Raw genomic sequence first — 14,975 nt, forward strand, 5'->3', positions numbered from 1 at the left:
GCCCAATGAAAGCAAGTGGCTGACGCTTTTGTGGCGATTCATTCTGATCAACATGGGAAAAGATCTTGCCCAAGAGTCCCCCAGCTGTGTGGAAACCCCCAGCCCCACACCCACTCCTTGCCACAGCTCCTCCCAGACAGCATCTGCTACGGACACGTCCCCCGCTACCGTCCCTTGGCCAGGGGCCTTGTGGCTCATGCCAGACCCTTCTTCCTCCCCAGGGAGTCTCCTCCCAGGAAAGGGGGAAGCCCCCCACAGCCCAGGACTCTCCAGCTCAGCCCCCCTGGAGCCAGGCCGCCGTCTGAGTCCCACGTGCCCTGAGCCAGGTGGGGACTGGCGGCCGTCTTGGCCACAGCGACCACAGATAAATCGAGTTTCAAACCTGTGACAAGAGGAAAAGGGCCAGCAAAACCTCAGCTCGGGGCACGAGGAGAGCAGACTTCAGACTGCTCCGGGAACTGGTAAGCAGGGTCTCCAGGGACAATGTTTTTGCAGGTGCTGGGGTCCATCAGTGCTGGTCAATTTTGAAACATCACCTCCTAAGGGCACAGGAGCAGGCGATTCCCAAATGTTGGAAGCCAAGCAGGCGACGCAGAAGGCATCTCCTCTGGGAAAGAGGATGGAAAAGGAAGCTGTGTGCCCAGTGGAAGCAAGATCACAAGAAGAATACAGAGATGTTTCTTGCCACTGTAGGGAGAAATTTGGTGCGGTGAAAGCTCAGCTGGAGAGGAAGGTGGCCAGAAATGTGGGACACAATAAAAAGAGTGTTTTTAAATATATCAGTGGAAAAAAACATTGCAGAAGTAACATTGTCCCCTTCCAGGATGTGGATGGTCACCTCACAAACAGGGACAGGGACACGGCACAGGTGTTTAATGCATTCTTTGCCTCTGTCTTCAACACTCCTCCCTCTCTTCCCAGTGAAAAACATGGATTATCCCATTAGGCACTCCAGAGTCCAGAGGAGGGGAAGCCCTGCTCAGCAACAATGAAACCATCTGTGTGGTATCCACCGAATTCCCGTCCTGAATCCAAAACCAGCTTTGCGCCAGTTCCTGGGAAGAAAGGCACCCTATCCCAGTCAATCCAGACCAGTGCAAACACTCAGACAGCTCTTTGGGAAAATCCTAATTTATTCAGTTGTTCTGCTCCTCAGAAGATCTCACCTGCTACCAGAAAGACCTTCCTGGTAGTTGGTGGCCGTCTCAGAGCAGCTTCCTGGAGATGGAGGAACCTCCTGGGTCTCTTGAGGGTCGTCTCCGCTACCAGGCACGGGCCGTTGCCAGCTGGCACAGCCGGCACAGCGTCCTGGGAGCTGTGGGCCGGCAACTCCTGGCTCCAGGACACTCACTGCTCCTCTATTTGCTCCTCCTGAGAAGGCTCCCGTGGCTCAGGCTGCACTCCCGTTTTTATGTCTGGGCTTTACCTGGCCACATCAGCCCTGAGGAATGTGCCTGTGTGGTTGATATTCTTGGCTCCAAGGGAGCTGGGAGACCTTACCATGGGGTCACCGCTGTCCTCAGACCAGCAGGTCTCACTGAGCCTCTGGCAGGGATGGAGACTTTCAAGAGTGAGGCTCTCTGAGGGAATGGAGACTCCTTGAAGGTGCTGGTTTTCGGAGGGCTGAAGGTTCTCAGAAACAGGTAGGCTTTCAGAGGGAGGGAGTCTCTTAGGGCTGGAAGCTGTCAGAGGGAACGGTAGCTCTTGGAAGTTGAGGCTTTCAGAGGAATGCACATTCTCAGAGATGGGGAGGCTCTCAGAGGGAGGGAGGCTCTTGGAAGAAGGGAGATTCTTGGAGGGCTGGAGCCTCTTGCATGGCTGGAGGCTGTCAGAGGCCACAGAAGCTCCCAGAGGGATGGTGGATCTCTGATGGCCTGATGTTCCCAGATGAATGAAGGATCTCTGACAGAACGAAATCCTTGAAAGGTTGGAGGCTTTCCCAGGGATGGAGAATCTTGCTGGGAGCAGCCTCTTGAAGGGATGGAGGCTCCTGGAGGAGCTGGACGAGCCACAGCAGGGCAGGTGGCCTCGCTTCAGCAGCTCCTGCAGTTCTTTCCACAACGCCTGCCACATCCCAGAGTAGAGCGGCACCCGTGTCCCATTGCGAGCCCAGAGCAGCAGCATCAGTTCCTGCAGCTCCTGGGCCACTGCCACGCAGGGGCCGCAGCTGCAGGGGCTGTGCAGGGGGCTCGCGGGAGCACGTGGCCGCTTGCGAGGGGTCGCCCGAGGCCTGGAGGACCTGGGAGCCGCAGGGGCTCCTTGGCTCCTCTGTGAGGCACTTGAGGGCCCACTGGAGCAGAGTGGGTGGAAGATTCTTGTCTAAGTAGGACACGGGGTTGAGGAGGGGAACAATGATGGTGTCACCTCCTTGCTGGCAGAGCATGGGACATGGATTGTCCAATGGGACACTGTAAAGTCCTTGGGGAGGGCAAGCCCTGCTCAGCAACATCCAAACCATCCACGTGCTATCCACCGCATTCCCATCCTGAATCCAAATCCAGCTCTGTCCCACTTCCTGGGAAGAAAATGGATCCTATCCCATTGAAAACCAGTACATCAGCCAGTTCTTCACCCAGCACACCCTGTCCCTGCTCATCTCACATCTGCACACCTGCTCCAGGATTCTGTGAGGGACGGGATCAAAACGCCTCTTAAAATCCTGAAATACAACCTGCAATGCCTTCCCACCACCCATGAGACAGGTGACCTTATGGCAGCAGGATAATTAATCAGTTAGACAGGAATTTCCCTCTGTTATTTCGCGCTGTTCACGGCTGACGCTGGCATTGTCCTTCCATCACTTCCCAGTAGCGCCAAGTATGTCCTTCTCCACCATTTTTCCTGCTATCAAGATTAGATTAAGAGGGCTGGAGTTTCCTGGAAAGTCCAAGCCCTTGCTGTCAAGTCGCATACAGCTGGAGAGCACTGAGCCAGCATGGACCTCCTTGGGCTTTCAGGAGCTTGGGTAGATCATTTAGGGGGTTCCTGCTGGGACATACTGGGATGAATCCCATCCAATGCCACAGCCTCATGGATATTGTTCTGGTCCAAGTTGTCCCCAGCAATCCCAAACGGAAGATCACTGTCCCTCGCACCACTCTGCCTGCCCCGTTGGACACCCTTCAGCACCCAGAGAAGCCGGTGGTACTTGGCAGAGCCAGGGTCTGTGGGACAAGGACACTGGCAACAGCTAAAAGCAGAGAGGATGCCCAGAGAGCCCAATTCCCACAGAATTCTGCCATCCTGAGTGGGTCAGCCTGTCCTGAGAGGATGCTTGCCATGGCTTTGGCCATCAGGGTCCTGCTGGCCCTGGTGGGCTGCACAGCCATGGAGGGCTGAGCTGAGTGTCAGCCACCCACGGAAAGCTGGGAGAAGGACTGCAGACAGGACATGGGATCCCAGTGACCTCCCACAGTCAGTGCCAGCTTGCTGGTTACATTTACTTCATTTGCTTAGAGCATTCTTGTACCGTAAGTTTTTCAGGGGAAAAAAATCTTAAAAAAAAAGAAATGCAGAAAAACTGACTTTTTGTCAGAATTAAACACACAATTACCTGTACAAATTGGCATGTTGGTTTTCTCCATTCCCTTCACTTGTCGGAGTATTTCTCAAAAAGAAATTGGTTTCTTATGCTGGTTCTGATGAATGAGGCACATTTTCCCTCACTAGACCTTGATTAATTTCAGTGAGATCACTCATGAAATATGTTAGCATTCACTATTTTAAGCTTCAGCAGAAACATGGCTCCACACAGTAACATTCTCAGAGTTGTACAAATTTTCTTATGAGGCTGAATTCTCTACTGTTTGAACAGGATCTTACTCCTAGATTAGCTAGTTAGATCAAGGAGTTAAAAATGGTATATTCATCATTGGTAGCTTCAAGTTACACAGATTGTTACACACAAAACCCCCACTCTAGCTGCTCTTTTATTTCACTAGAGCCCTTTATTATTCATTTCACCTAATTCAGTTGCACCAGATCCTAAGGCTTCCATTCAGGTGAAATTCCCATTGAAGCCGAGAGGATTCCTGTGTTAAAAATTTTAACTACCTCTCTATGCCTGCTTGAGTTTTATTGAGTCTGAAGTTTTATTTCTAGGTTATCAGCAAACTTAAATATTCATGGTTGATTCTCCAGTCCAGAGCTGGCTATTAATAAGAAAAAGTAAGGTGGCAAAGAGCTTATTAAACTCAGTAATGTTCCCTAAATAGTACCTGTAGCTGGACAGCCTGAGGTAGTTTTTATTCAGTTTTTAGCTGGTCTACCACCTAATTCTGGTACTTCTCTGTAGAATTACTGTTTTTCACTGATGTAGGCATCTGCTTGGAAAAAAAGTCAAAAAAAAAAAGGGCTTGCAATGTCCTGGCAAACTAAGTTACAAATTAGCATTACTGCACTGCACTCAAAAGCAGACTTGCTGGGGTTTTTTTTAATCACAGTAAAATGAGATGTCATTTGTAGTTAATTCACCATGAAGTTGGTATTTCAAAGCAACTGTCTTTTCTGTACAGCTCACATCACAAGGAAAGCTTCATATATGGAAACCTCTTAGTTGCAAAATGGAAATTTCATTAACATATGAATTTGCTCAAATACAAATATTTGCTCAAATACAAATATTTGCTCAGAATTTTGAATGTTTTGTAGTTCTTTGTTTTCTTTAAAATGATTCAATGGTGATTCTGCCCCTTGAAACAAATATAAATCGCATTGTTTGGGTCCTCAGAATCTAAGAGGAACCTGAAGCAGATATGCCTGCATATCAGAACATGTGAGAGATGTTCCTGGTGATAAACTGGACAGATGCTAAATTAGGGACTCAGCGCTCTGTGAAAGGCCCAAAGCAACACAGCCTCCAACAGAGAACCAATTCCAGTGCCTCAGTTAGAGCAAGGCTTTTGCACAAAGTTTGGCCATATAGTCTCTCAGCTGTAGGAAGTTCAGCAGGAACACAGGGCTTTTATATTTAGAGTTCAGAGTTTGCTGCTCCTAATCTAAACATGATGTTCCTCCTGCAGTACTTAATTAGAATTTATGGATGAATAAACATCCAACACTGTGTAGCAACAGCCAAAATTAACAAAGAGAACAGAAACAAACCAACCTCCCTTTCCCCTGGTGATTTCCAGGTGCTAAGTATATGGCAAAGAGAGGTCCTAACATTTTTCTGCCTGTTTAGCTAGGATAGCCAATACCCCTCACAGCATGCTGTTGTCTCACCTAGGAAAGACAGGCACCTCCCCCCCTCCTTCACTAACCCAGGCGTCTGCAAAGCTGTTGTTCTCATGTTCTCACTCCTCTGTCCAGCTGCAGTTGCTGCTGTTCAGTAACATTTTGCCTTTCTTAAATACATTATCCCAGAGGCAATACCAATGTGACCGATGGGCTTGGCCTTGGCCATTGTTGGGTCTGTCTTGGACAGGGCAAAAGCTTCTGGTGGCTTCTCCAGAGGAGCCTCCGTGCTCTCCCTCCCCTACCAAAACTCTGCCATACAAACCCAATACATATGACCACAAGTCATGTAACTAGTAAAACACCAGAATGTTAGAACCATTTGTTACTTGTCAAGATACCACTTTGGGTAACATAAAAGATTAATATAGCTGATATTCCTTTAATTAGAAGCAAAGAAAAATACACAGACCCAAAGACCTGCATATAACAAATAAACTACACAGGAAGATAAAAATATTTATTACATTAAAAACCCAACAAACCACCACCCCAAAACCAGTGTCTGCTTAGTGTTTTTACCTGGCTTTTAAAATCAAACTATTAGATCATATGAGGCAGAGTAAACACTGATGAGTTGTCTCCTCATGTGAGGGTCAGCTGGGTGGTGAATAGTGTTCTTGGTCTGGGAGATTGACACTGAGAAGAACTCTTTCTTCCATTGAGAGTTACTTGTTGATTTGCAGACAAAAAACCCCTTGATCCTCAGAGACAGCCTTACTCAGGTTTTTCTAGTAAATATTCTTTGATCTGTTCCCTGGTATCTTTACAAATGACAGCTTTGTTTTTTCCATCTTATTAAGATATCACCCCTTGCCATTTTGCAATAAGCACCGCTGGGGCAAATGCTGCAAACAGCTTGGCAGCAAATGGAGCAGGACAACCTCAGCCACCTGGAACATCTGCCTTCTCTGGCTCTGTCACACCCTCAGGAATGACATATCAACCATAGCCACTTTCCTCTGTGATAAACTAAGTGTCACTTGCTTCACCCTTCTTGTCTCACGCTATCCTGGCTTTGCCTCACCTTGAAATTAGAGGCTTTAGAAAGAATCTCATGCAAAGCCTTGCGCCCACAGCTGCACAGCTGGTTTGTTTCCCAAAATAAACCTCACCTCTTATTTTACAAAAAAGATCATAGGTAGAGGAAGGCAGGGAGTTTTGACATTTAGCTTACCATACTCATGGAAAAATCTCTTCCTCTGCTTTGTTTTGGTTTTTATTTGCTCATTTTTTAAACCAGGCTCCTTGACTGAAATGTCTGTGATAGATACACACCTAAAGATTGATCCAGCCTAAGAATCAAAGAACTTGCACATAGAAATTAAATTCTCACATTTTTTCTAACTGTACAGTCCACAGGAATAGAGACTATAGGGAGTTTTACCCAAAGGACTGCAGAAGACAATATATTCCAGAAGAAGCAATTCAAGAGATGGGAACACAGATGTTATGCAGCTTCTTAGACAAAAACTGCAGATACTGCCAACTATGATGAAACAAATCAGTTAAAGACCTCATTTCCATGATGTAACAACCCATACTGAAGATGTAAGCACAGCAACATTTCATTACACACCTGTGAAATCAGTGAGGTGCTGAAGAATCCATATATAACTAATGCAACACAGCAAGTCTTGATTTACTTACTCACTTGCAATATGATTAGTAAGATTCAAAGCACATTTCTCAGCCATGGTACATACTCAAAAATGACCTCTCACTCCAATATTAGACAATTCTTTGCAGGTACAGCCCAAAACAACATGAAAAAATAACCCTAGTAATTATCACATCTTGATGCTCTGCTGCCGTATCTTACCCTTGCTTCTGTTTATCATCAGCAGGTAATTTTTTGACACCTCTCTATCATTCTATGTGATGTGACTGCATACTTTCTTTCCAGTGCTTTTCAAAGACTAAACACACACATGTACCGCTACCACAGAAATATCCACGTCCATGAGCTCCAGCCCACACAAAGCCCTTCTATTCTACCAGAAACATATTCCCCATTTATTGCGTACCACTTCAGACAGCAGCTGTCACAAGACAAGGGAGAAAAGCTGTGGTGCACTTGACTTGAATCTGTTCTGGAGGCAGTGCCCTCCCATTGCCAAAAGCGCTCCTGCAGCCCCTGGAAAAATACTGCACTTTCCTTTCCATGCCCCTAGCTGGGAACCCACTGCTTCAAACCCTTCTGCTGTTTCCTGCTCATCACCCCAAATTATAATTTGTAGAGACAAGACACCCTAAATGACTCCCAGCACTGGGCAGATCCCAGAGCTGTTCAGATGTATTTCTTAGACCCATGCACAGGACTCCATCACATGCAGGCAGGTGTTCAAGGAATGCCTGCAATTTCCAGGCATTCAATCATCTGTTTACTCCTACCTTTGATATCATAGATTGTCCTGTCTTATCTCATCCTCACCACTTCATCATTAGCTGCAGTGATTAACAGTCCACAAATACAAAATAACTGTGAACCTGTCCACAAAACCAGCATGAAAACTCCACTGACCTGTGGCTCATCCACAGACAGAAAAGAGCAGCTCAGTGAATGATCTAGAGTTTTTCTGTTTTAAAGATTGCAAAAATATGAGATGGATGGAAAATTGGAGCACTTGAGTTCATGCTGCCAGCAATTCTCACAGAGTACTGTATTTGTACTCCTCTCTGCACACCAAAATGTCTCTCAAAAGCTTTTAACAGGGATCCCTGCCAAGGATGCACCTGGGTTCAAGCCCACAGTGTTACATACAGTTAAGGATGCCTATCTCTAGCTCAGCCATCATGCTGGAATCACACAGCAACATCACTAAAAATTCCAACATGAAAGGTTTCCAACACAAGTACCACAACTGTGTTAAATACGATCAAACGGTCGAATCACAGAGATCACAGATTTCAGCCCTAGCCAGAAAAACACAAAATCAACAAAAAAGAAGTGATTTGAAGATAGAATCAGATCCTAAATACTACAAAAATTCAGTTAGAAGCATCAAGCACATACTTAAAGAAACAGCATTATAAAGAATGGATGGAGAAAGGAATTACTTGACAGTATCTGTGAATATCAATCTGCAGTTCACCTTCAAAAAGGAAAGATAGCCCCACAACTGTTACAATGATTTCTCATGTCAGCCAAAGCGACTGGCAAGAGGTAATTCTTCTTAGCAGCACGTTGAATTATGTATCTGTACATAAGCCTTAAATGTGTATTTTAATTTCACCTGAGTAAATTACTGGTATAAATCCTACCCTTCTCAAATATCTCTGAATTTTTAATTAACCTAATATCATAATTTCAGCCAGGCAGTCAGAAACGATGAGTAACATATGATTCATATTCAGAAGTAAACACACCTGCTTTTCAACAACATTTCTAATTACTGGCTCATTTTACCCTTTACATGGCATTGAAGTCAATTTGGGTCATACTGTTTTTAGCTAGTGATGAGTCCTTTCAGCTCACAAATAATGTATAAGAAGTTGCTGTGTTGTCAGTTTGAAGGATATTTTCAAATGCACCGTGGCAAATTGAACACATTACCAAAACACATCACTTTACTTCTGATATGCCTCACTTCACTATGAGCTTCCACCAGACAAGGTTTTGCCAAGAACATTTAGGCTTTGATTTGAAGTGTTGCCCCACCATTTCATTGTCTTACGTCCGTGTCATAATGATTGAGGGAGTGGTGCCATATACTAAATAAAACGAAGTGCTTATTTCTAAGATTAAAGATGACAGGAGAAAAAACAAACATGGGGTTAGAATACTTAGGTGTCCTTTAAAAACTGCAGCAAACTGCAGTGAGACAATGAGGAAAGCCTTTACTAACTGCCTCCTGCTCCTGGAAGCACTACATCTTCTAGGGGTAATCAGTGAAGCAAAAAGAACCCTGCCTCAAAGGTGGTTCATCACCTCTCTACTCTGAACATTTAGTCTGGCCAGGACATGTACCTTCAGGAGGCTGAAGCTGTTCTCACAGATCTGATGCGGACTTAGCCACTGAAATACGCATATGACATAAGATGTATATGCTGAAGTTTTCAAACCCTCCAACACAACTACAATGTGACAAATTCTCATACACAAAGCCCTGTTCATTGTCAAACTAGCTCGTATGTCAGATTTCTCAAAGTTAGCATCATTATCTTGATTTGTAGCATACTAGTAAACCCTATACATCTTCAAAGAAAAAAATAAACTGACTTCTGGTTCAAGTTGTATAGATTTTATTCACAGAAGCTATCGCCTTCTGACATCTACCTCTAAATTGCTTGGTATAATGAGAGTACCATACCTGCCATGCTTCCTTTAGTTGGTGTGCTAACTCATATTATAGATCAAACAATACAAAAGACATGAAAAACATACAAGTCAAAAATGGTTATGTCCTCCATTTATCAATTTTAAACCATCACTTCAATAGTTTAGAGAATCTGTACTCTAGATATGGAAGTCCCTTTACAGCTATAAGGAAAAATAATGTTCTAAGATCCTTGGGTGAAAGAATCACAGGCAGAGGAGCTAAAATCTAGCCTGAAGCCCTGGGTAGGGAGGGCACCTTAGGGCAATGCTGGTACTGGTTTTGCATTACCATACTGTCACATACACAGAACAGATCTCTAGCATTCTGCATCCCTCTGAATGTACTGATGTCTCTGAGCAACACGTTTTAGAAAGGAATGAGCAAATTATACATGGGTAACCAGCAGGAAGCATTAGCAGCTGGGGAGCCACGGCAGGTGGGGCTTTGAGGTAGGAATGTCTTGCATTACTTCCCCATGATATTGCCGGGACTCATTGCTGAATGGCAGGAGACTCTGGAGGTTGTTTTTCTATTTAAAACAAATAACCCAAAGGCTAGAGGCAAAAGAAAAATAAGTACTCAGATTTATTCTAGATGAGATGAAAATATTAATGTCCTAGTTCATTCTTAAATAATCATAAACATTGCTGACAACTAGAAACTACAGGCTTTTAGTATACAGTGATTTGGCTACACCCATAGAAGTATTTAGCAGTTTTCAGAAGCTACTTAAAGAAGATTTATTGACAACTGGGCTTAAGTGACTTCAATAAACACAGAAATTACTGCACAATCTCTGGGTTACAAGTGGTTCCACTAATTTAACTGTAGCAGTTATTTCTCTGTTTTCATTTTTTTCTTTCTAAAAAAATTCACCAATTATAATCTCATCCATACTACAGCATACAACCTGCATTAACAATCCACTTCATATTCAAAAGTAAATACAAGTGTAAACAGTTAATTAACAAACATGCAGTGCAAAAAAACCCTCATCATTGAGTTTGTTAAGTGACATATAACCTCAATAAGCACAAACCAAAATAAAATCCCAAATCTGCTAAATAAAGAAAATAATAAGAGTCCTATATGGAGTTTAGTGAGATCCCTTTCTCCTCATTTAAGGTAGACAAGGAACCAGCTCTTTGTGAAACAAACTGGAAGGTGGAACTATGAGGCTGTCAGAAGCAAATCTTGAAAAATAAAAATCTGGGAACAGGTAGAATCTAATCATGACTAGTGAGACATCTTTGAATAGGCTGTGATTCTATAAAAACTGTGACTAAGAAACAAATCAAATCGTAATAATTCAATAACCTGAAGTGAAAAGCAAGCATCCAAATTCTGGTCTAATTTGCACAACAAATTCAGGAAAAGCAGAAGGAAACCTTGAGCTTGCACCACAGCAAACTGGTGAAGCAAATATTTTTCATTTAATGTCCCTTCTAATTAACTAGAAGTGCACACTGGAAGCAAAAGCAGATATATCCCTGATAAAATTCAACATGGAAAGTTTTAGACAAGATGAACTTTCAGTGCAGAAAAGGCAGAAATGGAACAGCCATACCTTCAACAGAGAGAAAGCATCAAGCAGAATGAAAGAATGGAAAGTAATTACTTCTTTCACATATCATACTTCTCATTACCAAAGAAGGTGTTTTTCAGTAAAGCTTTACCTTTCTCACAATGACTTCCAGTGAATCCAGAAGGGCAGAGACATTTGTTAGGGGCTACACAAGTTCCACCATATCTGCACCCTTCTTCACAGAATGCTGCAAGATAAAAGGAATATGTGGGTAATACTTAATTTTTTAAAATATATATTTGTAGGATAATAAGAAAAACATCTAAATGCTAAGCAATTAACAGAATTCAGCATATTAAAATTCAGTCCACCTGCAAACACAAAGAGAAGTAACTCACTAAAATGACAAGAGGAAAAATCTCAGATTACACCGTAGGCAAACCACCTCACCAATAAAAGATTAGTAACCATCTGGAAGAAGAAGAGAGGAAAAAATACATCATATGATTTTAATGGGGCTGATCATCTTTCACTTATATCAAATATGCATATGACAATTATAATGCTCTGGTAATCCACAGAAAACAGGCAGGCTGGATGGTGTTAAACATTGTGTTCCTCACTTCTATCAAATACTTCACTGAAATGTCTGTAAACACATAATATTTTGCTTTTTAAATTTTTATTTTAAAGTGTAAAGTATGTTTTGTGGAATTAAGAAATTAAATAGGGTGAGGATCATGACTAAAAATATGAGATGGGCTCTACCCCAATATAATGCCGCTACTGAATGTGATTCGGGATGGAGCAATACTGAAGTACTTTAGAAGTGTATGTGACCAATAACTAGGATTTCACACAGCTGATGGATCTCAATGGATCTCATCTTTTCCTGTGAGCACTGTGTGATGTTCTTGCTCACAGCCAGTTTGGCAGAAAGTCCACTTTGAAGTTTGTTTACTGTTTAAAGTTACTCTTTTCTATTTTTTTTGTCATGTGGGTGCAAGTTGTGGAACTGAGGTCAAGAGGAGAGGACAAGCATCAGAACACTTCTCTACCTTGTACTGGTAACTTGAGTAGGACCCTTGCTACAGCTAAGAGCAGGCCCTACCCCTGACACACTCCCTCCCCCCAATATCTGTTGAACTTCATAAGTGACTGAGTGGGTTTGACAGCACTTATGAGAGAAGTTACAATTAGTATTTAAACAGCAGCTCTCTGCATCTAAGCTAATAACAGATTTGCAAAGTGTTTCCTGCAAGCTAAAATCACAGATGGAGTGTTGGCAGAGATGTTACAAATGCTATGAAAAGGCTTAAAGTGCTAGATAACAGAAGAAATGTTTAAGATTTATTTTCCAATACCCAAAAAGAAAAATAAAGTGAATAGAGTTCTAGGCATTAAAAAGAATATTTTGCAATTGTTAACCACTTAGAGGGAAAAAAGCATATCATCATATCTCGTGACTGAACTGGTAGACACGTCTGCCTTACTGTAAATATATAATTCATAGCATGCCATAGTGTTTTATGGAGGAGAATGCTAAAGTGCTTTAGAGAAGATCACTGTAGAACATTATAAACACCCCTGAAGCAAGGCAGTGGTGTGGAGAAAGCACAGTCACACTTCCTCCTCATCAATGCACACACTCCATATGGGAATCTTCTAAAATATATCTGTTTGAAACCAGCCAATTTCTGAATGAGAAGAAGAGAAATATGGTTTAAGAGCAGTAATTTTTTTATTTTTTGCATATAAATATTTTTAAGAAAGTATAACTGTGCAGAAAGCTGAAAGTACTGGTAAAAAATACAACTCAAGGTATATAAAAACCACAATGAGACTCAAAAGATTCCTTCCAGAGCTCTTGAAAGAATGTTTACTCATCTCTAGTCTCAGCATTCTCAGAGAAGGTGTAAGTTAAATTCTGCATCTTCATGTTTTCTGTTTGAAATTGTGAGTAAACACAGACTTTTGTGAAGCAGTAATACATTTCTGCACAACATCAAAAGACGCAGAGTTTTGGCAAAGCAGATATAAAGGAAAAAGAAAGAAAAATATTGGCAAAAAAAGTGAATAGTTCATCCTTAACATATGCCATATTACACTGGGAAAGAACCACATGGGGCTCTTGAAAGAATTCATAAAGGGGAAAAACAGATGATGTTTACTGTCTACAACAATCATGTATGTCCATTGAAAGTTCTTAGTGCTGACAGGGATAGGTAGGTAAGAATGCTTCAGTAGAGCTCTCATACACTTTCTTTGCCACCATAATGGATCCTACCAACTTAGTAACGCGAAATACCTGCTTCTTACAATAAATCCTGTCAGGAGGTCAGCAGCGTGAGGTGGCATTTCCTTCTGTTCTCTTTTAAGATTTCTAGCAGGGAAAGATTATGAAACAGGGCTGGTCATGTAAAAGATGTTCCCCTTAGAACTTACATTCCCCTTATGTCAGTGCAGCAGCCAGATCTTGATATCCACAGGCACAGCCAAGTGTACCATTCCCATCTGGGAGAAAGGCTGGGATGCTTGTCATGGGCCAAAACTCTATCTTTCTATTCCTTCCTACAACTATCCCTCCTAAATGTGTATTCAAATGTGCTAGCACTAACTTGTCAAGTAATTTGAAATGTTGATATCCCTTTACATCGCACATCTTAGCAACTTACAGGGAAAAAACCCCAAAATCAAAATATTTGTTCAGGAACACCCTAAGGAACAGCTGCACTACAGGTTGCTGTGAGAAAGGACTCTGTACTGCCCAGGAGTTACCCAGGCACCAGCTTGTTACACAGATGTTGGACGATGAAGCTGAGGAAGAAGCTGAGCAACGGCTGCAGGAGGAAAGAATTCAACTCTCCTTCTCAATTTTTGTAGATGCTGAAAGATCCTCTGCAATACAGACTAACTACGCTTGTCTTTGTTGCTCAGCCTTTGGTGGATTTGGGGGATGTGGTTCATTCTCACATTTTTATGCAAGAGGAGAAAATCCCAAGGAAGAGTGCCAGCATAATCCTGCTGTTTCCCAGATGGTTCTTCTACAAATCATCTCATTCCTGCACTGTAGGCTTGCAGGAAATAGAACATCAAACCCACGAGTCTCAGAACATAGTTAAAGAATCAGACTAAAGGCTACTGTCCTTAACTGCTAAAAAAAGAGCTCACAGTACTACAGGCAGTACTGATAGCACTACTCTGAATACTAAAAATGCTCAATACCTCTAATAATAAGTTTCAATTACATTTCAATATACAGTTTCAGTTGCTAGCCGTTTTACCAAACTTCACTTATTTGAACTCTTTTCTCTAATAGCCCTGCCTCTGGGTGAAGTCTTTTAACACATCTTCTCAAAATTAATTCATTTCCAATAATGAGATTTTTCCTTTACAGCATTAGCAGAGAAAATTAAATAAAATCTTTACATCCCTTCTGTACCTCTGCCTTATGGACAAGAGGACCCAACAGGGAGCAGCTCAGTGACTGAGTAGGAAACCAACTGAGTGCCCATGCCCTCCCAAAGCTACTTGCTTTGGGGCTTATGCTTTGTTATATGTCATATGGACTCTGGGATATAGACTTCCACTGTGGTTTGGACCCCCCCAAAATCAGAAGTCAATTTGGGGGTGATGGAATTACCAGTACCACAGAACCAGCAGTTATAAATCTTGATTGCAGACTCCCTCCTACTCAAAGTTAACACAAGAAAGACAAATCATGGCTGGATCTAATACTGCTAATGTATTCCCGTAAGTAGATCATGTCTCTGAAATTATTTGCAGGCTGGAACCTTGATAAATAGGAGAGTGGTTACTGAATTTACCATAAGGTTTTATCAGGAAAATTAAGTGAAGATGCCATTAGGGTAAAGTCTACATAAGTAAACTTC

At 42.5% G+C, this 14,975-nt stretch overlaps 1 protein-coding gene across 5 annotated transcripts in view; it reads right to left on the bottom strand.

The window, feature by feature from the left end:
• NELL1 (neural EGFL like 1) overlaps window positions 1-14,975 on the bottom strand; it is a 293,349-nt gene that overhangs the window by 56,291 nt on the left and 222,083 nt on the right. For all 5 annotated transcript variants that reach the window (XM_042021335.1, XM_042021324.1, XM_042021346.1 and 2 more), the window contains one exon: window positions 11,234-11,329. In XM_042021335.1, coding sequence (XP_041877269.1) covers window positions 11,234-11,329 — 96 coding nt within the window. The remainder of the gene's footprint in view (window positions 1-11,233; window positions 11,330-14,975) is intronic.

The sequence above is a fragment of the Corvus kubaryi genome, unplaced genomic scaffold (genome assembly GCF_017639235.1).
Source record: "Corvus kubaryi isolate FWS band 111438036 unplaced genomic scaffold, C.kubaryi_AGA036_p1.0 125, whole genome shotgun sequence".
NCBI classification, from domain to species: Eukaryota; Metazoa; Chordata; class Aves; order Passeriformes; family Corvidae; genus Corvus; species Corvus kubaryi.